We start from the raw sequence: 26,153 nt of genomic DNA, 5'->3' as shown, positions 1-26,153 counted from the left end.
ATGAGCAGATTAGATACCTTCGCTGTTCAGATTATTTCTTGAACATTAACGAGAAATCAACTAGTACGCGATATGTGCATTCTTCTAGAAAATTAATTAACTAATGGCTATGGCCTGAGTTCCTTTTCACGGAGATCGTCAGTGGAATCAAGCTCTGATTGTGTGTTAAGTTCTAGCTATCGGGATGCAATTGCTTCAACTTCATTTCAGGGACATCTCTCTGTGACAAAGTTTCAACGAACATAGATTTTCCAAAAATCTCCGGTTGACAGGTTACTGTTAGTATTATCATCACATTCCCATCTGCCAGAGGAAGAAATCATCCAGTGATATTTGCCGCCTACAAATGCTGCGTGGTTGTACAGGCGATTCTCTCCAACACTATGACTAGTATGTCCCCATTTACCATGATATCCCCATTTCGCACAATTCTGAGCCAGCCTTGAGTTATCGCCATCCATACGAAAAAAGGAGTCACACGAATCTGGCGTTTCATCTCTTTCACCGCTGAAAAATCGCACCACTTCTGCACCTTTGTTGTTCAGAGTCGTTGCGACGTGGAATGTTGTTCCTTTTTCTTTGCTGCAGTGAAATCTTATTTGGGTGAAGTTTGTGTGGGCTCTTAGCTGCTTCATAGCGCTTTTGGCTAAGGCCATTGTGCCGTTTCTATAGTTACTGATTCCTTGAAAGGTTTGTTCGGCGACGCCATTCCACCATGGGGATCGGGAGCTTCCCAGAATAACGTTCAACACCAACATCCAGCCTCCTTTGAGTTAAAAAACACCATAATGATTTTTATTCTTGAAAAAAAGAATTCAAAAACTGGAAAAACAAAACACAACCGTACCTCCATCAGTTGTCATGTCACAAAAAGCCTTGAAGGGGCTCCCGTTTCCTCCTGAGTCGATCCAGTACTCCCCATTCCCTGTAGAATCTCCCCTCTGGATTATATCTTGACAAGTCTTTGCAGATCTAAAGGGAACTGACCCGACCAAAGCTAAAAATAAAGTATGCAAACAAATCATAATACTTAGCATGCGTCAACAACATGTCATGCGACTGTAAACGGCACAATTGAACTTCTTAAATTAAGGTAACTGTCACTAGCTATTGCACACTTTATATCGTAATTTGTGATTGGTATGCAAAAGTTTATCAAAAGGTTCTTGACGGGGTAGCATCTATGCCGTTTGGCAGTTATAAAATTGGTCGATATGAAGATAGAAGATTAGGTTTCAACAAATTTAACGGTCGAAGTTAAATGTTTATTGAATGACGCGGATCAGTTACGTAATCTCGACACCTTGTAACGAAATGGTCTCATTACGTAACAAAGTCTCCTGTAATTTTCTCTTGTAATTTTTTGCAGTTTTCGAAGTAACAAGGAAAACAATTGTGGTTGCCCACACTATTTTGTTGAATTACACCATTGCAGATCCATGTAACTATAAATGTAACATCAAAAATCCAAACAGGTCCTTAAGGATAGTCTTACCACGGTCTGGATTATCAGCATAAATAAAGCCTTCATTCTGCTTCACACTGGCTGGGCGGGAAATCTTAGTTTCTTTGTTAAACTGGCAAGTTTTGTCCATCAGTCTAAAGTTAAGGCTTTGGCACGCAGGCTTTGAATTGCAGGCAATGTAACACGAAGCTAACCGATCCACAATGAACGATTCGTAAACGTGATCAAGTAGAACCAAGCCATGTTCAGATCGCTGTGTTAATTTGCATCGCTGAGCAAATGTTTTCAATGAGTAGGATGCCAAAATGAACCACAACGAGAAAACAGCCATGTGTCATCGGCAGTGCTTGCAGTCTTGATGATTTTTTTGACCCAAAGACCTCAAAAACCAACTGGATATAGCTTTAGCAATCTTTCTCAATTAATATCTAGAAATCATGCAACTTTAAATAGTTATACTGCACACAGTACCTAAATTGACGAATAGACCCTTTGATACTTTGCATCTTTTGTGGCATGAAATCCAAATTAAGGAATAAAAAAAATTGAAAATTTAATTAAACCTTTTAAAATATTTATAACATTTGTATTTTGAGTTTGCAGTTCAACTCTGAAATTTCGTAAATGTTTAACAATTTAAGATCATGGTCAGCTGCAAAAATCTACTTTTGTAGTAAATCTTTCAATCTATCATTTAACGATTATCTAGCAGTGGTACATGTTTTATATCTCGGAAAAACAGGAACAAAAATGCACAAACGTTATTTGAAAAGGGAGTAAGCTAATCTTAGTTAGAGTAAAATATCCCGCACGGAATTTTCTACTTTGATGTAATAAACATCGCCAGATAATAAGGCTCTTGACTAGCACTTCATCTAGATGTAGAGGGTATATTAACAATGAAGCTTTTTGTTTTTCTTCTACATACTTGCATCATCCACTCTCAATAAAAATAAAATCATAATCACCTGTTACTCTCAAAGAGTTTGAAATAATTTTCAGTGAAAATTCCGTAGTAATAAGGATGATAATAACTTTATTTAATGTCTAAAACATAGAAGTGATTGCCCAATCTCCCAAACCAAAGGTTCGTTTTAAAAAACACTTGACCAAACTAAATGTAAACAATATGTAGGCAGATGAACGATGAAGAATATAAGCTATAATTAACAACTATTTACCGAAGTGGAGGTAAATATCCACTACTTTCACTGGCACTGAGGTGAATAATTGTTTTTAGTAAACCATATAAGTTTGCTGAACTACAACATCGCCTGACCGCGAGGATTGCTTTTAGTTGACATAGATGCGAAAATTTGCAAATTTTCAAATCCTCGGCTGTCAGGCATAGAAATGAATAAAGGCTGATAATTTCTAAAGAAACTGTTTGGGGCTGCGTTGGTGGGGGTAACGAAATTATTTGGATATATTAACAAAGTTGAAATGGTAAATTGGCCACCGTAAACTTAAGTGTAACACACAAGGCTATTTTGAAAAAGGACGCACGTACTCAGCTGGAGTAAAACATCTCACAGGGATTTTTTAACTGTGATAAACATCGCCATACGACAGGGCTAACGACTGGTACCTCATCTGCATATACATGGCATACATAGAGGATATTACATGGCCGCTTGGGGATACGAATTTTATCTTCTCGAGCTGAGAGTATCTCTCACGAGTAAGCACAGCGCTCACTCGTGAGAGATACTTTCAGCACGAGAAGATAAAATTCGTATCCCCAAGCGGCCATGTAATGCTCTTTTTATTATATAGATACTGATGAAATTTTAAATCAACCGACTGCGCGCCTGAGCGAGAGGCTCTATTGTAATTGGGTAATTATGTTGGTAACCATGGCCACACCAATATCCTCACACGTGAAAGATAAAAATAGTACCTTCAATGCGCGCGGTGAAGATATGATTTTTTAGTAAAAGGAGAGATTCTGGTATTTCATCAGTATCTATATAATAAAATAGAATACTTCATGGAAAGTGCGCGCATACGGTGTTTACACACGAGTTGTGGCGTATCAGAAATCGAACAAGTGAGCGAAGCGAACGAGTGCGATTTCTGATACAAAACAACGAGTGTGTAAACACCGTACGCGCGCACTTTCCATGTGGTATTATGTTTGTTATATACATACTCAGATTGAACACCCTCCTTAAGCTATGACAAGCTTTATTTCAACTAATGTGGTCAAACAACAATCTCTGAAAGGAAACAGCTTCGTAAAAAGGGAAAGAGCTCAAATAAAATCCAAAAGTTATGAATCCAAAAGTTATGAATCTTGGATAACGAAACGCTTTTCGCTCATGGCTTTCGCCGAGACAGGAACTTTCAATATTAACGATGAAAGAAATGCGAATAAAAACTATTTGCAAAGCGATGGCTTGTACGGTGTACAAAACCGCGCCAACCAGCCTTGAATGAAAACTTCAACTTGCCGTACGGCTCACACGTGAAAAAACATGATAAGCGGCTCCTGATTGGACGTATCGCTTTCCTCACATGTGGGAAAAGCGATACGCGACATTTGATTGGTTTACATCGGTTTGTGAACGAAAATTTACTCTCCCGCTTTCCAGTGTGAAAATCTCAGTATGTATATAATAACAACAATTAAGCTTTTCTCTTTTTTTTTTCTTATATGTATGTCCATTCAACTTCCGATAAAACTAAAATTAGAATTATCTGTTTTTCTTAAAGAGTTTAAAATACTTTTCAGTGCAAATTCCGTGGAAATAAGGATAAGCCAAAACTTTATTTGATTTTTAATAGATACAAGTGATCCTCCACTCTCCCAACCAAAGGCTCGTTTTAGAAACACTCGACAAAATTAAGTATAAACATTATGTACGTCAATAAACGATTGACAATATAAGCTCTAAAAACAGTTATTTACCGAAGTGGAGGTAAATATTCACCACTTTGAAAGACACTGAAATGAATAGCTGTTTTAGTATCTACCACACAGAAACCAAAATTATTAGTATGTTTCTGTTGGTTTAGTTCAGTCGGTTCTAAAACAATTGCCGGAAATAAAATTTTTGACGCGCGATTTGTCTCTTCGGTTGCGCGGGGGTGATTAGTACTTCCTACTCAGCCAATCAGGCCCGCGAAAAGCACTCTTCACCTGTACGGTATTTTTTATACCAATGAAAATTACTCTAAATTTCTCCAAGACTACAAAATCAGAATAAAATACAAAGACTACAAATGCTGCGTAGTCATTCATACAGGCGATTCTCAGTTTGGTGGCTCAGATAAGTTTATCTCATCACATTAAGACAGAGCCGTGCAAAATGTGTAACCTTAAATGTTTAAAAGACAAAGATCGATAAACGTGCATGGACGTTTGCTGAGGCATCTTAAACACATTCTCATCGGGATCTAGGTTGTCGGCAGAGATAAAGCCTTCATTCTGCTTCACACTGGCTGGGCGGGAAATTTTAGTTTCGTTGCTGAACTGACAAGTTTTGTCCATCAACCTAAGGTTAAGTCTTTGACACACAGGCTCTAAATAGCAGGCAGTGTAACACGAATGAATAAAGGCTGATAGTTTCGAAAAAAACTGTTTGGGGCTGCGTCGGTGGGAGTAACGTAATAATATGGATATATCAACAAAGTTGAAATGGTAAATTAGCCACCGTAATGATTACAAAAGCTGACGTTTCGAGCGTTAGCCCTTCGTCATTCGCTCCGACGAAGGGCTAACGCTCGAAACGTCAGCTTTTGTAATCATTACGGTGGCTAATTTACCATTTCAACTTTGTTGATATATCCATATTATATAGTGTAACACGAATGCAACCGATCCACAGTAACAGATTTGTGTACGCGATCAAGTAGAAGCAAGCCATACCCAGATCGCTGTGCTAATTAACAGTGCTGAGCAATTGTGTTTATCAAATATGTGGCCGAAATGAACCAAAAAGAGAAAACAGCCATCTAGCATCCAGAGTGAACACAGCCTCAAAAGTGTTTTATATTCGAAGACCTCTTCGCAAACTGGCTTCAGTAAATTTACTGCACTTTTTAAACAGTGCAGTAAACTTACTTCACTAAATTTAAAAAGTTCAGGATAGCTCGCTGTTTTGTTGACCCCGAAGTGCAAAAAAGGTAAGAAGAGAGGGAAAAAAGGGAAATCGTTCATAAATACATATTGCATGCATCTTGAAGTCTCATTTAAACGGTGATGTTTCAAAAATTTCTATCAACTTGAAATGATGAACGGCTCTTAGTTTCTACGTTTATAGTCTTTCTTCTTTTGAATCAGTCAGTTAGAGAATCCCTAACAGAGATGAAGCATTTTATAATTTGGAAAAATGATAGAAAACGCTCAAACGCTATTTCAAAAGGATCACAAGAAATCTTAGTATCGGCTGGGTATCGCATCTCGCAGGAATCTTTGCGGAAGTCAATTACTTAAAAGTACAATTTCCAAAATATTAAATCAAAACCTTAAAACGTACTTGTTATTACCAAAAAGGTATTTTCGTCAAAAAAGTAATAAATCATCAAGGTGTGCTAATCTCCTTTGGCCGTGAACTCCTATCTACAAGAAAAACCTATCAGTACTTCGCCGAAAGTGAACAACTTCATGGTAAGATAATAAAGCAATTTTCAATTAAGTGTCTAAAGTGATCTGGAATTGCGCAAGTTCTGCATCACTCTGCTTTGTGATTGGTCTGAAAATCGCACAGTTTCCTCAACAAATCATATTCAAAGTTAAACCCGAGTCAAGCGATTTCCTTGTATTTTATTTAAGTTCTCATCGGCCCCTCGGGATATAGATTTCTCGTTTCACTGATTGGCTGTTATATATAAGACTTTATTTATTGAGGATAGCACGTGATAGTGCACAAACACTAATAAACTTGTGGTCCTCTTAATTACAATAAATATATAAATGCAAATACAATAGAATCATTAATATATTGAAAAAAAAAAAAAAAAAAAAAAAAAAAAAAAAAAAAAAGAGATTTAGAAAAATAGAAATTTAGCTAATTACAAATAATATTTAATTGATAAAATTGTTGTGATTACTTTGGTTTTAACGGGACGTTTAACGACCCTAATTCAAAATGCTTTCTATTCGTGCTTTTGTAGACGGAGTTCTATGACCGTTATAGTATTTTTGTTCTTAAATAATGTACGTTTACCTTTTTTACTACGAGTGGGCCAAAATTGTAACTCAGTTATAGCAGCATACAATTTAGTCTTTGCATAACTAACAAAAAAATGCTAAGAAAAGATTTTCAGTTGCACAAAAAATGTTCATACTTTTCCTTCCAGTTAATTGCTTGCAGTGATTTCATTTACACGCTTCGCATTTTAAATAAATGCAAATGAGTCGGATAAGCAGACTAGATAACCTCGCTATTAAGATAATATCTACAGCACTAACAAGAGTTCAACAAGTACACAATATGTGCATTCTTCATGAAAATTGGCTCTGGCCCGAGTTCCTTTTCACGGAGATCGTCAGTGGAATGAAGCTCTGATTGTGCGCTGAATTCTCGCTACCAGGATGCAACTGTATCAACTTCATTTCAGAGACATCTCTCTGTAACAATCTTTCAACGAACATAGATTTTCCAAAAGGCTTCGGTTGACAGGTTGTTGTTATTATCATCACATTGCCGACTGCCAGGGGAAGAAATCACCCAGTGATATTTGCCGCCTACAAATGCTGCGTTGTGGTACAGGCGATTCTCTCCAACACTATGACTTTTATGCCCCCATTTACCATGATATGCCCAATTCGCACAATTCTGAGCCAGCCTTGAGTTATCGCCATCCATACGAACAAAGGAGTCACACGAGTCTGGCATTTCATCTCTTTCACCGCTGAAAAATCGCACCACTTCTTCACCTTTGTTGTTCAGAGTCGTTGCGACGTGGAATGTTGTTCCTTTTTCTTTGCTGCAGTGAAATCTTATTTGGGTGAAGTTTGTGTGGGCTCTTAGCTGCTTCATAGCGCTTTTGGCTAAGGCCATTGTGCCGTTTCTATAGTTACTGATTCCTTGAAAGGTTTGTTCGGCGACGCCATGCCACCATGGTGATCGGGAGCTTCCCAAAGTAACGTTCAACACCAACATCCAGCCTCCTTTGAGTTAAAAAACACCATAATGATTTTTATTCTTGAAAAACAAATTAAAAAACTGGAAAAACAAAACACAACCGTACCTCCATCAGTTGTTATGTCACAAAAAGCCTTGAAGGGGCTCCCGTTTCCTCCTGAGTCGATCCAGTACTCTCCATTCCCTGTAGAATCTCCTCTCTGTATTATATCTTGACAAGACTTTGCAGATCTAAAGGGAACTGACCCGACCAAAGCTAAAAATAAAGTATGCAAACAAATCATAATACTTAGCATGCGTCAACAACATGTCATACGACTGTAAATGGCACAATTGAACTTCTTAAACTAAGGTAACTGTCACTAGGTATTGAACACTTTATATCGTAATTTATGGTTGGTATGCAAAAGTTTAACAAAAGGTTCTTGACGGAGTAGCATCTATGCCGTTTGGCAGTTATAAATTGGTCGATATGACGATAGAAGGTTAGGTTTCAAAAAATTTAACGGTTGAAGTTAAATTTTTATTGAATGACGTGGATCAGTTAAGTAATCTCGATACCTTCTAACGAAATGGACTCATTACGTAACAAAGTCTCTTGTAATTTCCTCTTGCAATTTTTGCAGTTTTCGAAGTAACAAGGAAAACAATTGTGGTTGCCTGCACTATTTTGTTGAGTTACACCATTACAGATCCATGTAACTATAAATGTAACATCAAAAAGCCAAACAGTGCCTTAAGGATATTCTTACCACGATCTGGGTTATCAGCATAAATAAAGCCTTCATTTTGCTTCACACTGGCTGGGCGGGAAATCTTAGTTTCGTCGTTAAACTGGCAAGTTTTGTCCATCAGCCTAAAGTTAAGGCTTTGGCACGCAGGCTTTGAATTGCAGGCAATGTAACACGAAACCAACCGATCCACAGTGAACGATTCGTAAACGTGATCAAGTAGAACCAAGCCATGTTCAGATCGCTGAGTTAATTTGCATCGCTGAGCAGCTGTGTTCACTGAATATGAAGCCAAAATGAACCAAAACGAGAGGACAGCCATCTGTTATCGACAACGCTAACAGTCTTGACGATTTTCGTGACCCAAAGACCTCAAAACCAACTGACAATACCTTTAGCAGTTTTTCTTAATTAATATCTAGTAATCATACAACTTTAAACAGTCATACTGCACACAATACTTAAATTGACAGATCGACCCGTAGATACTTTTCATTCTTTTGTGGCATGAAATCCAAAATAGGATAAAAATACAAGTGAAAAAGGAAATTGACCTTTTAAAACTAATAGCATTTATATTTTTAGTTCGCAGTTCAACTGTGACATTTCGTGAATGTGAAACAGATCTACCTTTATGGCAAATCTTTCAATCTATCATTTAAGGATTATCTAGCGGTGGTAAATACGTTTTATATCTTAGAAAAACACGAACAATAATGCACAAGCGTTACTTTGAAAAGGAATTAGGTAACCTCAATTAGAGTAACCTATCCCGCAGGGATCTTTTACTCTGATGTGAGAAACATCGCCAGATAATAAGGCTTTCCACTGGTATCCCATCTGCATGTACAGGAAATATCAACAATAAAACTTTTTTTTTCCTTTTATATGCTTCCATTCCGCTTTCAATAAAACTAAAATCATAATCATCTGCTACTCTCAAAGAATTTGTAATAATTTTCATTGAAAATTCCGTGGTAATAAGGATAAGAATAACTTTATTTGATAATGTCTAAAACCTAGGAGTTGTCGCCCAATCTCCCGCGCCAAAGGCTTGTTTTAAAAAACGCTTCATCAAACAAAATGTAAACAATATCATCCCGCATGAGAAGGCGCACAGGGCTTGCACTGTAAGTATCCCAGAGAGCTTCATACAATTCCTCATAATTTTATTCTATAATTTTATTATAAGGAATTGTATGGAGCTTTTTTAGCGTTAGTCGTGGCGCGGCGGGTGTTGTCATGTATGATCCTTGCGAGGATCATATGTGATAACACCCACCGCGCCTCGACTAATGCTAAAAAAACTCCATACAATTCCTTATAATTTTATTTTAAGGAATTGTATGGAGCTCCCCGAGATACTTATTACAGTGCAAGCCCCGTGTGTCTTCTCATAGTACGTAAATGAACGATTGAGAATATAAGCGATAATTAACAACTATTCGCCGAAGTGGAGGTAAATATCCACCACTTACACTGTCACTGAGGTGAATAATTGTTTTAGTAAACCATAGAAGTTTGCTTAACCACATTACCGCCTGATCCGCGAGGATTGCTTAAAATTTACCAAGAAGTGAAAATTTATGAAATAGTTATGGGGAAAATTATGTGTTTTAGTTTTGGACAAATTTTCATTTAGGTGCTTTGGACGTTACGTCATTGCCGCCATATTGGTGGACGTAAATAATAGCTATGACATTAGCCCCTTTGTTAGTCGAACAGCATTTGTTCCTTTCACCATTGTTAACTGTGTCTCTAAAGATTGGTTGCAAACCACCTGTTTTGCGGCCGCGCAGTTCAAGTTTATTTTCCGGTTTCGACCTTAGTCTGTTTTCTGTTCGTTCTTTGACTGGACCGGTTAAGTGGTAAAGGATGATGAACCAGCCGTTGTATTTAAATTGCTGCGATTGTTGTAAAAGTTATAACCACTAAAGTGAATTGTTAATTTGTGTTACAAAATATTACATTTAGGGTTTCCGTAGATTTTTGGGGCAAATATGTTCCTTATGTATTCGTAAACTTTCGCATTTTAAATATCGGGTTATTCGGTTTCCCTTCTAGTAAGTTAAATAAAAAATGTATAAAAACCACAGTGGCTTTCAGAATAGATTTTCCTTGTTATTCGCTTCATCATGCACCTGCATCTCAGTATTTTTGTTGTTCGTTCTTTGTCTAATTTTAGGTAAATGTAAGTGTTAATGGTCTTTCTGGAAAAAGTTGGTTCTCATGATAGTTGACAGCTGAGTTGTTACTTTTTCTTTGCTGCAGTGAAATCGTATTTGGGTGAAGTTTGCGTGCATTGAATGTACATTCGGATTCCCTTTGTGCTAAGTTATTCATGTAATTAGCTTGGCACTCTTTTATGCAAATTTGTTTCAACTCAGCCTCTTCACAAACCGTATTTTATCATTAATTAATTATGTAACTTTGATAATGGGACATACTTCAATTCCACTTTCGATAATCCTAAAGTTATAATCACCTAGTACTCTCAAAGTGTTTTAAATAATTTTCAGAGCAAATTCTGTGGAAATGAAGATAAGAATAAATTTATTTAATGTTTAAAACATAGAAGCGATCGCTCAGTCTCTTGAACAAAAGGCTTGTTTTAAAAACACTGGAGAAAACTAGATTCGAACGATATTTAACGATGGAGAATATAAGCTATAATTCACAATTATTCACCAAAAGTGGGGGTAAAATACCCACCACTTTCACTAACACTGAGGTGAATAATTGTTTTAGAATAAAACACACAGACACCAAAAGTATTAATTCGTTTCAGTCAATATACAGGTCTTTCAATCTTTCATTTAACGATTATCTAGAAGTGGTATATATGTTTTATAACTCAAAAAACACGAACAAAACACAGAGGGCTATTTTGATTTGTCTTCTCGGTTGAGCGGGGATGATTAGTACTTGCTACTCAGCCAATCAGGCGCGCGAAAAGCACTATTCACCTCTGCGGTATTTTTTTATACTAATGAAAATTACTCTAAATTTATTCAAGACTACAAAGTCAGAATAAAATACAAAGACTACAAATGCTGCGTAGTCATACAGGCGTTTCTCAGTTTGGTGGCTAAGATAAGTTTATCTCTTCACATTAAGACAGAGCCGTGTAAAATGTGTACGTCTAAAAGACAAAGATCGATAAACGTGCATGGGCGTTTGCTAAGGCATCTAAAAAACACACTCTCATCGGGATCTGGGTTGTCAGCATAAATAAAGCCTTCATTCTGCTTCACACTGGCTGGGCGGGAAATCTTAGTTTCGTTGTTGAACTGATAAGTTTTGTACATCAACCTATAAACGTTAGTACATTGCCACATTTTCCGTGAATTCAACTTTTGTTTTCAGTACGGTGAACGCTACTTTTTTTGCCGTGCTAATGTTAAGGCTTTGACACACAGGCTGTGAATATAGCATGTTGTGTAACAGGTATGCAACCGATCCATAGAGAACGATTTGTGTACGCGATCAAGTAGAACCAAGCCATACCCAGATCGCTGTGCCAATTAACAGTGCTGAGCAAATGTATTCATCAAATATGAGGCCGAAATGAACCAAAAAGAGAAAAAAGCCATCTGGCATCGGGAGTGACCACACCGTCAAAAGTGTTTTATATTCGAAGACCTCTTAGCCAACTGGCTTCAGGAAATTTATAGCACTTTTTAGTTTATTTCATGCAATATCAAATAGTTCAGGATAGCTCGCAGTTTTGTTGACGCTAAGTGCAAAAAAGGAAGAAAAGAGGGAAAAGAGGGAAATGGTTCATAAATACATATTACATGCATCTTGAGGTCTGATTTGAACGGTGATGTTTCAAAAATTTCTATCAACTTGAAAAGATGAACGGCTCTTAGTTTCTACGTTTATGGTCTTTCTTCTTTTGAATCAGTCAGTTAGAGAATCCCTAACAGATATGAAGCTTTTTTTAATTTGGAGAAATGATAGAAAACGCTCAAACGCCATTTCAAAAAGAATCACAAGAAATCTTAGTTGGGGTATCGGCTGGGTATCGCATCTCGCAGGAAACTTTGCGGAATTCAATTACTTAAAAGTACAATTTCCAAAATATTAAGTCAAAACCTTAAAACGTACTTGTTATTACGAAAAAGGTATTTTCGTCAAGAAGGAAATAAATCATCAAAGTGTGCTAATCTCCTTTGGCCGTGAACTCCTATCTACAATAAAAACCTATCAGTACTTCGCCGAAGGTGAACAACTTCATGGTAAGATAATAATGCAAGTGTCGAAAGTTATCTGGAATCGCGCAAGTTCTGCATCACTCTGCTTTGTAATTAGTCAGAAAATTGTACACTTTCCTCAACAAATCAGATTCAAAGTTAAACCCGCGTCAAGCGATTTGTTTGTTTTTTATCTAAGTTCTCATCGGCCCCTCGTGATATAAATTTCTCGTTTCACTGATTGGCTGTTGTGATTACTTCGGTTTTAACGGGAGGTTTAACAACACTAATTCAAAATGCTCTCTATTCGTGTTTTTGTAGACGGAGTTCTATGACCGTTATAGTATTTTAGTTCTTAAATAATGTACGTTTACCTTTTTCACTACGTGTGGGCAAAATTGTAACTCATTTATAGCAGCATACAATCTAGTCTTTGCATAACTAACAAAAAAATGCTGAGAAAAGATTTTCAGTTGCACAAGAAATGTTTACACTTTTCCTTCCAGTTAATTGTTTGCAGTGATTTCATTTACACGCTTCGCATTTTAAATAAATGCAAATGAGTGGGATAAGCAGACTAGATAACTCTGCTATTAAGATAATATCTACAGCATCAACAAGAGTTCAACAAGTACACAATATGTGCATTCTTCGTGAAAATTGGCTCTGGCCCGAGTTCCTTTTCACGGAGATCGTCAGTGGAATGAAGCTCTGATTGTGCGCTAAATTCTCGCTACCAGGATGCAACTGCATCAACTTCATTTCAGAGACATCTCTCTGTGACGATGTTTCAACGAACATAGATTTTCCAAAAGTCTTCGGTTGACACGTTGTCGTTATTATCATCACATTTCCGTCTGCCAGGGAAAGAAATCACCCAGTGATATTTGCTGGGTACAAATGCTGCGTGGTGGTACAGGCACTTCTCCCCAGCACTATGCTTAGAATGTCCCCATTTACCATGGTGCGCCCATTTTGGACAATTCTGAGCCAGCCTTGAGTTATCGCCATCCATACGAACAAAGGAGTCACACGAGTCTGGCATTTCATCTCTTTCACCGCTGAAAAATCGCACCACTTCTTCACCTTTGTTGTTCAGAGTCGTTGCGACGTGGAATGTTGTTCCTTTTTCTTTACTGCAGTGAAATCTTACTTGGGTGAAGTTTGTGTGGGCTCTAAGCTGCTTCATAGCGCTTTTGGCTAAGGCCATTGTGCCGTTTCTATAGTTACTGATTCCTTGAAAGTTTTTTTCGGCGACGCCATTCCACCATGGGGATCGAGAGCTTCCCAAAATAACGTTCAACACCAACATCCAGCCTCCTTTGAGTTAAAAAACATCATAATGATTTTTATTCTTGAAAAAAAATTAAAAAACTGGAAAAACAAAGCACAACCGTACCTCCATCAGTTGTCATGTCACAAAAAGCCTTGAAGGGGCTCCCGTTTCCTCCTGAGTCGATCCAGTAGTCTCCATTCCCCGTAGAATCTCCCCTCTGCATTATATCTTGACAAGACTTTGCAGATCTAAAGGGAACTGACCCGACCAAAGCTAAAAATAAAGTATGCAAAAAAACCGTAATACTTAGCATGCGTCAACAACATGTCATCCGACTGTAAATGGCACAATTGAACTTCTTAAACTAAGGTAACTGTCACTAGGTATTGAACACTTCATATCGTAATTTGTGGTTGGTATGTTAAAGTTTAACTAAAGGTTCTTGACGGGGTAGCATCTGTGCCGTTTGGCAGTCATAAATTGGTCGATATGACGATAGAAGGTTAGGTTTTAACAAATTTAACGGTTGAAGTTAAATTTTTATTGAATGACGTGGATCAGTTACGTAATCTCGACACCTTGTAACGAAATGGACTCATTACGTAACAAAGTCTCCTGTAATTTTCTCTCGTAATTTTTTGCAGTTTTCGAAGTAACAAGGAAAACAATTTTGGTTGCCCACACTATTTTGTTGAATTACACCATTGCAGATCCATGTAACTATAAACGTAACATTAAAAATCCAAACAGGTCCTTAAGGATATCCTTACCACGGTCTGGATTATCAGCATAAATAAACCCTTCATTCTGCTTCACACTGGCTGGGCAGGAAATCTTAGTTTCGTCGTTAAACTGGCAAGTTTTGTCTATGAGCCTAAAGTTAAGGCTTTGGCACGCAGGCTGTGAATTGCAGGCAATGTAACACGAAACCAACCGGTCCACAGTGAACGATTCGTAAACGTGATCAAGTAGAACCAAGCCATGTTCAGATCGCTGTGTTAATTTGCATCGCTGAGCAAATGTTTTCATTGAATACGATGCCAAAATGAACCAAAACGAGAAAACAGCCATGTGTCATCGGCAGTGCTTGCAGTCTCGACGATCTTTGTCACCCAAAGACCTCAAATACCAACTGGATATAGCTTTAGAAATCTTTCTAAATTAATATCTAGAAATCATGCAACTTTAAACAGTTATACTGCACACAGTACCTAAATTGACGGATAGACCCTTTGGCACTTTGCATCTTTTGTGGCATACAATCCAAACTAAGGAATAAAAAAAATTTATAAAAAAATTAATTAAACCTTTTAAAATATTTATAACATTTGTATTTTGAGTTTGCAGTTCAACTCTGACAATTCGTAAATGTTTAACAATTGAAAATCATGGTCAGCTGCAAAAATCTACTTTTGTAGTAAATCTTTCAATCTATCATTGAACGATTATCTAGCAGTGGTACATGTTTTATATCTCGGAAAAACAGGAACAAAAATGCACAAACGTTCTTTGAAAAGGGACTAAGCTAGTCTCGGTTAGAGTAAAATATCCCGCAAGGAATTTTCTACTTTGATGTAATAAACATCGCCAGATAATAAGGCTCTTTACCAGCATTTCATGTAGATGTGGAGGCTACATTAACATTGAAGCTTTCTTTTTTCTTCTACATACTTGCATCATCCACTCTCAATAAAAATAAAATCGTAATCGCCTGTTACTCTCAAAGAGTTTGAAATAATTTTCAGTGAGAATTCCGTAGTGATAGGGATGAGAATAACTTTATTTAATGTCTAAAACATAGAACCTCCCAAACCAAAGGTTCGTTTTAAAAAACACTTCACCAAATTAAATGTAAACAATATGTAGGCAGATGGATGAAGAATATAAGCTATAATTAACAACTATTTACCGAAGTGGAGGTAGATATCCACTACTTTCACTGACACTGAGGTGAATAATTGTTTTTGTAAACCATATAAGTTTGCTGAACCACAACATCGCCTGACCGCGAGGATTGCTTTTAGTTGACATAGATGCGAAAATTTTCGAAATTTAAAACCTTCGGCTGTCAGGCATATAAATGAATAAAGGCTGATAGTTTCCAAAGAAACTGTTTAGGGCTGCGTCGGTGGGGGTAATGAAATTATTTGCATATATCAACAAAGTTGAAATGGTAAATTGGCCACCGTAACGATTAAAAAAGCTGACTTTTCGAGCGTTAGCCCTTCGTCGGAGCGAATAAAGGAATTGTGGGTTGTGTGTGCTTTTAAAGGCAGAGAATGGAGATACGTTATTGGTGGGAACATGGCAACGAGAAAGATAGATAGATAAGATGTTTATTGACTTGGAAAAAAATAAAAGAAACACGTCCAGAGGCAAAACCTATGGACTTACAATTTCCTACATATATCAATTCATTAAGTATATACAAGACTAAGTGGCTGCACAAATTCGAAAACACAGCTACTAAAAAAGCAACGTTTAAAACGAACGGTTAAATAGCTGACGTTTCGAGCGTAAGCCCTTCGTCTGAGCGCATTTGCTCTGAAGTGGGTCGCTATAACGATAGAGGGTTAGATTTGAACAAATTCAACGGTTAAAGTTAGATTTTTATTGAATGACGCAGACCAGTTGCGTAATCTCGAGACCTTGTAACAAAATGGGTTCATTACGTAACCACTTTTCCTGTATTTTGGTTATATCAACTTAGTTGAAATTGTAAATTGGCCACAATAGAGATTTAAAAGGCTGACGTTTCGAGCGTTAGCCCTTCGTCAGAGCGCAATCGCTTTGACGAAGGACTAACGCTCGAAGTAACAGTCGTCGAAGTAACAAGGAATACAATTGGGGTTGCCTATACTAGTTTGTTGAATTCCACCACGGCAGACTCATGTAAATGTAAATGTAACATTATACATCCAAACAGTGCCTTAAGGATATTCTTACCACGATCTGGGTTATCAGCATAAATAAACCCTTCATTCTGCTTTACACTGGCTGGGCGGGAAATGTTAGTTTCGTTGTAAACATCGCCATATAATAAGGCTTTCGACTGGTACCCAATCTGCATATACAAGAAATATCAACAATAAAACTTTTTTTTTTCTTTTATAGGCTTCCATTCCGCTTTCAATAAAACTAAAATCATAATCACCTGTTACTCTCAAAGAGTTTGAAATAATTTTCAATGAGAACTCCGTGGTAATAAGAATAAGAATAACTTTATTTCATAATGTCTAAAACATAGGAGTGATCGCCCAATCTCCCGAGCAAAAGGCTTGTTTTAAAAAACGCTTGTTAGCTGAATTGGTAGAGCGCTGCACTACTAGCGCAGAGGTCAGTGGATCGAATCCCGTACAGGCCCAATTTTTTTCAGGTCTGATTTTCGCTATTACATAAATAGCGCTCTCTACTGCGAGGATCGTGCATCATACATATCTAATACCGTAGTTCAACTATATGAACTTCATATATTCATTGTATTTGATTTATCATTACGGTTTTGTTACGAATCAACTTAACGGCCCGCTCCCAGTTGGCTTGTTAGCTCAATTAGCCGAGCGCTGCACTAGTATCGCAGAGGTCAGTGGTTCGAATCCCGTACAGGCCTAGTTTTTTTCAGGTCTGATTTTCGCTATTGCATAAATAGCGCTCTCTACTGCGAGTATCGTGCATCATACATATCTAATATCGCAGTTCAAATATATGAACTTCATATATTCATTGTATTTAAAACTAAAATCAAAAACACCTGTTGCTCTCAAAGAGTTTGAAATAATTTTCAATGATAATTCCGTGGTAATAAGAATAAGAATAATTTTATTTGATAATGTTTAAAACATAGGAGTGATCGCCCAATCTCCCAAGCCAAAGGCTTGTTTTGAAAAACGCTCGATCAAACAAAATGTAAACAATATCATCCCGCATGAGTAGGCACACAGGGCTTCCACTGTAAGTATTCCAGAGAGCTTTATACAATTCCTTGTAATTTTATTATATAATTTTATTATCAGGAATTGTGTGGAGCTTTTTAAGCGTTAGTCGTGGCGCGGCGGGTGTTGTCATGTATGATCCTTGCGAGGATTTTATTATAAGGAATTGTATGGAGCTCTCCGAGATACTTATTACTGTGCAAGCCCCGTGTGTCTTCTCATGATAGTACATAAATGAACGATTGAGAATAAAAGCTATAATTAACAACTATTCGCCGAAGTGGAGGTAAATATCCACCACTTACACTGTCATTGAGGTGAATAATTGTTTTAGTAAACCATAGAGGTTTGCTTAACCACATTACCGCCTGATCCGCGAGGATTACTTAAAATTTACCAAGATGTGAAAATTTATGAAATAGAGTACCGAAGCCCTGACGTCACGTTTCCATGGTTGCATTTCTGCTGGATCTAAACAAACTCACATGTGTTTAACATGGCGGCGTTGTCGATAACATCGTTCGCAAAATACTTTTCAGATGAGCCTAAATCTTTAAACCGTGGCGAAAACCATTACCAATCTGGACACGTTCTATCTTTTTGCTATTGTGATGGAATTATCAGAGGGTCAGTGCAAGCGAGCATGAAAAGTACGACGTATAAAGTCACAGTAAGTGTAAAATTTCTATTACTCGATGTCTATCCGTTAACATCGCCAAACCAAAACTTATTTAAATTAAGTGATTTCGAATCTTCGTTTAAAGGAAATCTTGAAAAGTAAGCTTATATTTCTTTTTCTCTTTCCTTCGCAGATATATCTTCAAGAAAACGAAATACGTTCCACAGAATGCGAGTGCCCTCGTGGCGGTTCAAAGTGTAGTCACGCTGTAGCTCTGTTCCTTCATGGCTACCACAACTTAAGTAGAACTGACATCGAATGTCAGTGGAAGAAACAAAAGGCATCCGATGTGGTTAAAACGGTAGAAGATCTGTATCCACCCAAAGAAACTAAAGTCCTAAAACGAAAAACTACAGATGAGGACAGAGAATGGCTACGGAACAAGCTGAAGAGATACGGCGAGTTCACAGGAATGTTATGGCTTTTGAGCCCCGAACCTGACAAAGAGAATCGTCTGCCGATCTCCACAGTCGAAGAAATCATTTTATCGAGAGAGTTTGTTGAAAGCGGACTTGATACAAATTTCTTGTTGGAAAAATTGAAAGTAAGTGAGCAGCAAGTGAAATCAGTCTGTGAGATCACGAAAGAGCAACGTGAATGTGGAGAGTGGCATGTGGTGAGAAAAGGACGTTTGACTGCTAGCAATTTTGGTCCAGTTCTTGAAGCAAAAAGAGTCACTCCTTCCCTTATCAAGCGTGTTCTTGGAGAATACGACATCTCTCGAGTGCAGGCTGTTCGATGGGGTGTCGTTAACGAGAAAGAAGGAATAAAGGCCTTCACCAAATTAACAATGAAAGTAGTAAAGGATTGTGGCCTTTGGCTACACAAGTCTGGTGTTTTGGGTGCATCACCAGATGGACTTGTTGATGACAATGCGATCATTGAAGTCAAATGCCCTTACACACATCGCAATTCAACAATTGAGGAGGCTGTTAAAGACCCTAAGTTCTGTTTAGTAAAGAGAGATGCTGGCTATTGTTTAAAACAATCCCACCACTACTGGCATCAAGTCCAGGGTCAGCTGTTTATAACTGGGAAGCAAATCTGTTACTTTGTGGTTTGGACAACAATGCAAACTGTTGTGTTGGCAATCCAGAAAGACTGCACATGGGAACCAAATCTTCTTTCACTTCAAGAATTTTATACAATTCACATGATTCCTGCACTTGTTGATGGTGGTCTTTAAATTTTAAGACTTTGTTGTAAAATTAATGTAGTTTTTTATAAAGTAATGGATTTGATAATACATACTTTTAGAAATATTTTTTAAAATATTGTTTTATTTGGTAAAATCATTGCAACTTTTACAACAAATATGCAGTAACTGAAGGGTGTATATAAAATAAAAATGTTCATGTTAATCTTAAAATTGTTTTTCTTTAAACAGCAACATTTGCTGGGGTTTTTACATTAGCTACTTGAGACAAGAAAATGATAGATTCATTGTAATCGTATTTGAATACAGTTGGTTATCTGAATTCATAATAAGACTAGCATAAGGGTGTGGTGGCAGGAATACTGATCAGAAATAAATAGTTTGTCATTAAGTTGTGTATCATGATTCCTTGTATCATGAGCAAGTAAAATAGGGTTACAAGCTTTTCACAGAACACACAACACCTGTCCACTCTTTGTATCAGAATACAGTTAATTGATTAACTATGATCAGACAATGCCAATGTATACCAGGCCTTAGTAAACTGATGTAAGATGATCAATATTTCAATTAAAATGACTAATCAAAGTCAACAGTGTCATTGGTTTCCTTAATTAATGGGTTTTGTAAATTAACTAAAGCACCACATAGCTGTATAATCTTACCAGAGAGGGATCGCAAGTATGGTGGCACAAAATTTAAAATTTTATAGTTCTTCAATCTAGCATTAGCACGTTCTACGTGTATACGACATTTTGCAATGCTCTTTGTTAACTTAACTTCACTTTCTGTAAATTTTCCATTGTTCAAGAATGGGGGAATGTTCACATATACACCATTAGGAACAATATCATTTATCAAAAACCCTTTATCCGCAAGTATAATATCCCCAGCAACAAAATGCTTTAATATTCCTGACTTTTGAACCGTTACTTTATCTGATACTGAGCCAGGGAAAAGTTTACTTACATAAGTTATAACCGCGTTGGGTGCCACACCAACAATTGTCTTAAAAGAATTCATACCCCTGTACGTTGAATATGTCAATTTTTGGTCACTCATAAGCTTAGGTGTAGCAACCTCGATATCGGTGCAATCTATTACCATACGACAGTCTCCAAATAAGCTAAATGAGCCTGGAAGTGAAGTTTTGTTTTTTTGTCTGGATGGAACAGCTATCTCCATTTGATCTTCATATAGAATTTGGTGCAAAACATGGATAAATGTTGTCACAATATTCGCTATTGTAGCAGTACTGCAACTAAAAAGTTCAGCTAAATGTAAGTTATGATAATTATGTCTAATCTTCATCAATGTTATCAATATTTGATCTTCAAAAGATATCTTGTCTACTTTCCAGCCACACACGTAAACAATATCGTTGCGGTATCTTTCGGCATATTCGACAACAATGTGGAACATTTCTTTGTTTGGGAGGCCAGTTTCCATGTTGATTACCTTTGAATCCATGTTAAAAGAGCTGTAGTTTCTTTTTAAGTAGCTTTCTTTTTCTTTCAACTCGGATACTTGGGTCTTTAATGTCCCTAGCTCTGCTTGTAGCAGGATATTTTCAGTCTGCAAAGTAGTGCATTTCATTTGCATCTCCTCGCAACTGAGCTCGCAAGGCTCGTTCTGGTTGCTCTTCGTCGAAGATTCTGAAAGGATCTGCTCGATAGTCGTTGTCTCTGGGACTTCAGTTCTTTGCTTTTTCCTTTTTGGAGCATTTCGAGATTCAAATAGTTTGTCTTTATTCCAGGAAAAGACCTCGGGGCCTTCTTCTTTACTTCCTCGGAAATGACAACTACAAACTCGAGCGCCTTTGCCAGGTTCACGATCAGCTCGTCTGGAGAGAGAAAACGAAGGTTTTAAACTTTAATCATAACGTAAAAAAAAGCTTTTTTTCTCTCTAGAGGTCTTTCAAAGGTATAATCCACAGGTCAGTGCACTTTTGAGTGGTTAAATAAAACCATCTTCCGCGTAACTATAACCGACACGTGGCCGTGCATCATGGTGGTCATTGTACCAAAAATCAACCTACCTTATTAGAGAAATCCATTTTCTTCTTTGAGCAGGATCTTTGGGGAAACGGTAAAAGCTGCAATTGTGACTTTCTGACTGATGATTGCAGTCGGGAACGAAGCATTGGCCCATTTTATGATGAGATGTAACGAAAGACGCCAAATAGTGTTTAGATCCAGCAAAAATGCTACCATGGTAACATGACGTCACACTTCGGCACTCTATTGTTATGGGGAAAATTATGTGTTTTAGTTTTGGACAAATTTTCAGTATAGGTGGTTTGCACGTTACGTCATTGCCGCCATGTTGGTGGACGTAAACAATAGCTATATCATTAGCTCCCTTGTTAGTCCACCAGCATTTGTTCCTTTCGCTATTGTTAACTGTGTCTCTAGAGATTGGTTGCAAACCACCTATCTTGCGGCCGCGCAGTTCAAGTTTATTTTCCGGTTTCGACCTAATTCTGTTTTCTGTTCGTTCTTTGACTCGACCGGTTAAGCGGTAAAGGATGATGAACGAGTTGTTCTATTTAAATTGCTGCGCTTATTGTAAAAGTTATAACCAGTAAAGTAAATTGTTAATGTGTGTCATAAACTATTACATTTAGGGTTTCCGTAGGTTTTTGGGGCAAATATGTTCCTTATGTGTTCGTAAACTTTCGCATTTTAAAATATTGGGTTATTCGGTTTTCCTTCTAGTAAGTTAAATAAAAAATGTATAAAAACCACGGTCGCTTTCAGAATGGATTTTACTTGTTATTCGCTTCATCATGCACCGGCATGTCGGTACTTTTGTTGTTCGTTCTTTGTCTAATTTTAGGTAAATGTACGTGTTAATGGTCTTTCTGGAAAAAGTTGGCTCTCATGGTAGTTGACAGCTGAGTTAAACTTGTAATTTTAATTTCCTTTCACACGATAGTTTCCACACCAACCTTGCATAGATAAGCAGAAACTTTTAATTACTTTTAATAACAATAATAATAATAATATCAATTTCTATAGCGCATTTCCATGCAATGTTCTAATGTGCTTTACAACACTGTGCGGGAGACTTTTTCCAGACTTGAGTGTCCTATTTTTAATGACCTCGCGTTGATCGCATTCGTCCTTTTAATTCAAAATTCTTTTCGTCGTAGAAACAGATGGGAATATTTAAGTAGTTTTCGCTTAACCTTCAAAGAGATCTTTACCGCTTCTTTCGTTTTGATGTTTAAATATGGTTGATTTGGATAACAATAGCATTTCATACCAATTAGTTGAAAACTGAAGCAGCTACCTTGTACAGTTCAGATGATTACAACTAGAGGTCATGTCTTTTGTTGGCCTGACTTAGAATAAAGTTCGCTGTGGAACCACCGTTTGTCTCATACTTGATGTCCGTACAGGCTCGCTAGAAGTAGATCTCCATGTACCAGGAAATCATGAAGAGTTTCCGTTCTCGCTGCCGAGTGGTGTCTACCGAGTTAATTTCCCCCAGTTATTGTTGTGCCGTCCGCGATGAATCAGTTTCCCAGTTTGGGTGCGAAAACCTGTCGTTACAAAATTTAAAATCCTTGGCTGTCAGGCATACATACATACATACATACATTTATTTAGTAAAGCAGGTTAACTTAATACAATGGCAGCAAAAAGCTGATGTGGATTTGCCTAAAATGAATTAGATAAGTTAAGTAATGAGCGGGTGTGTTTAATTTCTGGGAGTGAGTGTGTAATTTATAAGTGAGATGGGGTTCGATTCCCCAGCGAGTTTGGCGTCTGGTGACCCTCGTTTATGGTGGTCCCCATCCCTAAGGCATTGCACGCCAGCCAATGGGTTGGGATTAGACATGTAGGTCGGCGGGATTGCACCTCCCTTCATCGGGGTCCGGCCGTCCACCTTAAACATAAAAAAAACAGTGGCTGGACATTAAATTTTTCACGCGCGATTTGTCTCTTTAGTTGCGCGGGGATAATTGGTACTTGCTACTCAGCCAATCAGACGCGCGAAAAGCACTATTCACCTGTGCGGAATTTTTCATACCAATGAAAATTACTCTAAATTTCTTCAAGACTACAAAGTCAGAATAAAATACAAAGACTACAAATGCTGCGTAGTCATACAGGCGATTCTCAGTTTGGTGGCTCAGATAAGTTTATCTCATCACATTAAGAATAAGCCGTGTAAAATGTGTAACCTTAAACGTCTAAAAGACAAAGATCGATAAACGTGCATGGGCGATTGCTAAGGCATCTAAAACACATTCTCGTCGGGATTTGGGTTGTCGGCATAAATAAAGCCTTCATTCTGCTTCACACTGGCTGGGCGGGAAATCTTAGTTTCGTTGCTGAACTGACAAGTTTTGTCCATCAACCTCAGGTTAAAGCTTTGACACACAGGCTCTGAATAGCAGGCAGTTTAACACGAATGCAACCGATCCACAGTAACAGATTTGTGTACGCGATCAAGTAGAACCAAGCCATACCCAGATCGCTGTGCTAATTAACAGTGCTGAGCAAGTGTGTTTATCAAATATGAGGCCGAAATGAACCAAAAAGAGAAAACAGCCATCTGGCATCGAGAGTGACCACAGCCTCAAAAGTGTTTTATATTCGAAGACCTCTTAGCCAACTGGTTTCAGGAAATTTACTGCACTTTTTTTTTAGTTTATTTCGTGCAATATTAAACAGTTCAGGATTGTTCGCAGTTTTGTTGACCCTGAGGTGCAAAAAGGGGAAGAAAAGAGGGAAAAAAGGGAAATCGTTCATAAACACATATTGCATGCATCTTGAAGTCTCATTTGAACGGTGAAGTTTCAAAAATTTCTATCAACTTGAAAAGATGAACGGCTCTTAGTTTCTACGTTTATGGTCTTTCTTCTTTTGAATCAGTCAGTTAGAGAATCCCTAACAGAGATGAAGCTTTTTATAATTTTGAAAAATGATTGAAAACACTCAAACGCTTTTTAAAAAGGTTAAAGACTGATAGTTTCAAAAGAAACTGTTTGGGGCTGCTCGGTGGGAGTAACGAAATAACTTGGATATATCAACAAAGTTGAAGTGGTAAGTTGGCCACCGTAACGATTACAAAAGCTGACGTTTCGAGCGTTAGCCCTTCGACGCTAGACATTTTAATTTACCTAATCATTCTAAGCAACATATGGCAATCTGCGGTCTTTTCTTACACTTAGGTAGCATGGAAAGCCGTAAAAATCTTGAACAAAAGCTTATCTTTCAAACCGGCAGTCTAAATCCCACAGGGATCAACGAACGCTTTTCATTTCGCTAATTTATTCTTGTTTTTCTCGTTGCGATGTTCCCACCAATAACGTAGCTCCATTGTCTGCCTTTAAAAGCACACACAATCCACAATTCCTCTATTCGCTCCGACGAAGGGCTAACGCTCGAAACGTCAGCTTTTGTAATCGTTACGGTGGCCAATTTACCACTTCAACTTCGTTGATATATCCAAGCTATTTCAAAAGGATCACAAGAAATCTTAGTTGAGGTATTGTCAGTGTATCGCATCTCAGAGGAATATTTGTGGAAGTCAAGCACTTAAAAGTACAATTTCCAAAATCAAAACCTTAAAACGTACTTTTTATTACGAAATAGGTATTTTCGTCAAGAAGGAAATAAATCATCAAGGTGTGCTAATCTCCTTTGGGCAAGAATTCTTATCTACAAGAACAACCTATCACTACTTCGCCGAAAGGGAACCAATTCATGGTAAGTTAATAAAGCAATTTTCAATTAAGTGTTGAAAGTGATCAGGAATTGTGCAAGTTCTGCATCACTCTGCTCTATGATTGGTCTGAAAAATCGCACAGTTTTCTCAACCAATCAGATTCAAAGCTAAACCCAAGCACTACTTGGTTAGTCGCATTTTCCCGCGTCAAGCGATTTGTTTGTTTTTTTATTTTGAGTTCTCATCGGCTCCTCGTGATATGCTTCGTCCTTGACTGCTGCAATTACTTCGGTTTTGGCCGGAGGTCTATTCGTGTTTTGGTAGACAGAGTTCGCTGACCGTTATAGTATTTTAGTTCTAAAGTTACATAGGTTTAACTTTTTTTAATTGTGGGCCAAAATTGTAACTCAGTTACAGCAGCATACAATCTAGTCTTTGGATAACTAACAAAAAAGTGCTTCGAAAAAAGATTTTCAGTTCCACTAGATATGTCCATTATTTTCCATTTAGCTAATCGACAACATCAAATGTTTTATGAGACCGTATCCTGCTCCCCCAGTGCACGAAATATTGGTGTTCTCTTTGATCAGTCCCTTTGTAATGGTACCTCCTGTCAATGCACTCTGTAGACGTAAATCGTCCTTCTTCCATTTTCGTAACATTGGCTTCATACGCAAATGATATCTTACTTATGATGCAGCAAAAATCATCATTCATGCCTTGGTAGTTTCTAAACTTGACTATTACAATTCTTTATTGTACGGCCTACCATCCTATCTTATTCGAAAGCTTTAACATGTTCAAAATTCTGCCGCTCGCCTTGTCAACCATTGTCCAAGATTTTGCCATATTACTCCGGTCCTCAGAGATCTTCACTGGTTCCCTTTTTCCCTTTGCATTGAATTTAAAATTATGTTAATTACCTACAAAGTGCTACATGATCG

The 26,153-nt window shown here is 37.6% G+C and overlaps 5 protein-coding genes across 5 annotated transcripts; 1 reads left to right on the top strand and 4 right to left on the bottom strand.

The window, feature by feature from the left end:
• Positions 1-233: 233 nt before the first annotated feature.
• On the bottom strand, positions 234-1,595 carry LOC148731892 (uncharacterized). The gene is made up of 3 exons (XM_088761962.1): positions 1,496-1,595; positions 848-997; positions 234-766 (listed from the first exon to the last, which is right to left on the bottom strand). Exons 1-3 carry the CDS (start codon positions 1,593-1,595, stop codon positions 234-236), a joined length of 783 nt encoding a protein of 260 aa, XP_088618088.1.
• A 4,882-nt stretch (positions 1,596-6,477) lies between these two features.
• On the bottom strand, positions 6,478-8,797 carry LOC148731891 (uncharacterized). The gene is made up of 3 exons (XM_088761589.1): positions 8,310-8,797; positions 7,664-7,813; positions 6,478-7,583 (listed from the first exon to the last, which is right to left on the bottom strand). The coding sequence occupies exons 1-3, from the start codon at positions 8,608-8,610 to the stop codon at positions 7,054-7,056; spliced, it is 981 nt and encodes a 326-aa protein (XP_088617715.1). The 5' UTR covers positions 8,611-8,797; the 3' UTR covers positions 6,478-7,053.
• A 3,514-nt stretch (positions 8,798-12,311) lies between these two features.
• LOC148731890 (uncharacterized) lies at positions 12,312-15,000 on the bottom strand. Its single transcript, XM_088761349.1, has 3 exons — positions 14,531-15,000; positions 13,884-14,033; positions 12,312-13,804 (listed from the first exon to the last, which is right to left on the bottom strand). Exons 1-3 carry the CDS (start codon positions 14,829-14,831, stop codon positions 13,275-13,277), a joined length of 981 nt encoding a protein of 326 aa, XP_088617475.1. The 5' UTR covers positions 14,832-15,000; the 3' UTR covers positions 12,312-13,274.
• Positions 15,001-18,173: 3,173 nt separating this feature from the next.
• Positions 18,174-20,115, top strand: LOC148731889 (uncharacterized). Its single transcript, XM_088761438.1, has 2 exons — positions 18,174-18,362; positions 18,505-20,115. The coding sequence occupies exons 1-2, from the start codon at positions 18,189-18,191 to the stop codon at positions 19,555-19,557; spliced, it is 1,227 nt and encodes a 408-aa protein (XP_088617564.1). The 5' UTR covers positions 18,174-18,188; the 3' UTR covers positions 19,558-20,115.
• Positions 19,632-21,772, bottom strand: LOC148731888 (uncharacterized). Its single transcript, XM_088761437.1, has 2 exons — positions 21,566-21,772; positions 19,632-21,370 (listed from the first exon to the last, which is right to left on the bottom strand). Exons 1-2 carry the CDS (start codon positions 21,676-21,678, stop codon positions 20,107-20,109), a joined length of 1,377 nt encoding a protein of 458 aa, XP_088617563.1. The 5' UTR covers positions 21,679-21,772; the 3' UTR covers positions 19,632-20,106.
• Between the last annotated feature and the right edge of the window lie 4,381 nt (positions 21,773-26,153).

The sequence above is a fragment of the Stylophora pistillata genome, chromosome 5, assembly GCF_964205215.1.
Source record: "Stylophora pistillata chromosome 5, jaStyPist1.2, whole genome shotgun sequence".
NCBI lineage: Eukaryota > Metazoa > Cnidaria > Anthozoa > Scleractinia > Pocilloporidae > Stylophora > Stylophora pistillata.
The sequence above is the reverse complement of the archived record's forward strand: the minus strand, read 5'-3'. Positions and strand labels throughout refer to the sequence as shown.

Coding starts and splice junctions, on each gene's coding strand:
- LOC148731891 (XM_088761589.1), bottom strand. CDS start 8,610: ATGGCTGTCCTCTCGTTTTGGTTCATTTTGGCTTCATATTCAGTGAAC. Junction 7,814..8,309: donor TGCTGATAACCCAGATCGTG/GTAAGAATATCC, acceptor CTTTATTTTTAG/CTTTGGTCGGGTCAGTTCCC. Junction 7,584..7,663: donor TGACATAACAACTGATGGAG/GTACGGTTGTGT, acceptor TTTAACTCAAAG/GAGGCTGGATGTTGGTGTTG.
- LOC148731890 (XM_088761349.1), bottom strand. CDS start 14,831: ATGGCTGTTTTCTCGTTTTGGTTCATTTTGGCATCGTATTCAATGAAA. Junction 14,034..14,530: donor TGCTGATAATCCAGACCGTG/GTAAGGATATCC, acceptor CTTTATTTTTAG/CTTTGGTCGGGTCAGTTCCC. Junction 13,805..13,883: donor TGACATGACAACTGATGGAG/GTACGGTTGTGC, acceptor TTTAACTCAAAG/GAGGCTGGATGTTGGTGTTG.
- LOC148731888 (XM_088761437.1), bottom strand. CDS start 21,678: ATGGGCCAATGCTTCGTTCCCGACTGCAATCATCAGTCAGAAAGTCAC. Junction 21,371..21,565: donor AAATGGATTTCTCTAATAAG/GTAGGTTGATTT, acceptor TTCTCTCTCCAG/ACGAGCTGATCGTGAACCTG.
- LOC148731892 (XM_088761962.1), bottom strand. CDS start 1,595: ATGGACAAAACTTGCCAGTTTAACAAAGAAACTAAGATTTCCCGCCCA. Junction 998..1,495: donor TGCTGATAATCCAGACCGTG/GTAAGACTATCC, acceptor CTTTATTTTTAG/CTTTGGTCGGGTCAGTTCCC. Junction 767..847: donor TGACATGACAACTGATGGAG/GTACGGTTGTGT, acceptor TTTAACTCAAAG/GAGGCTGGATGTTGGTGTTG.
- LOC148731889 (XM_088761438.1), top strand. CDS start 18,189: ATGGCGGCGTTGTCGATAACATCGTTCGCAAAATACTTTTCAGATGAG. Junction 18,363..18,504: donor GTACGACGTATAAAGTCACA/GTAAGTGTAAAA, acceptor TTTCCTTCGCAG/ATATATCTTCAAGAAAACGA.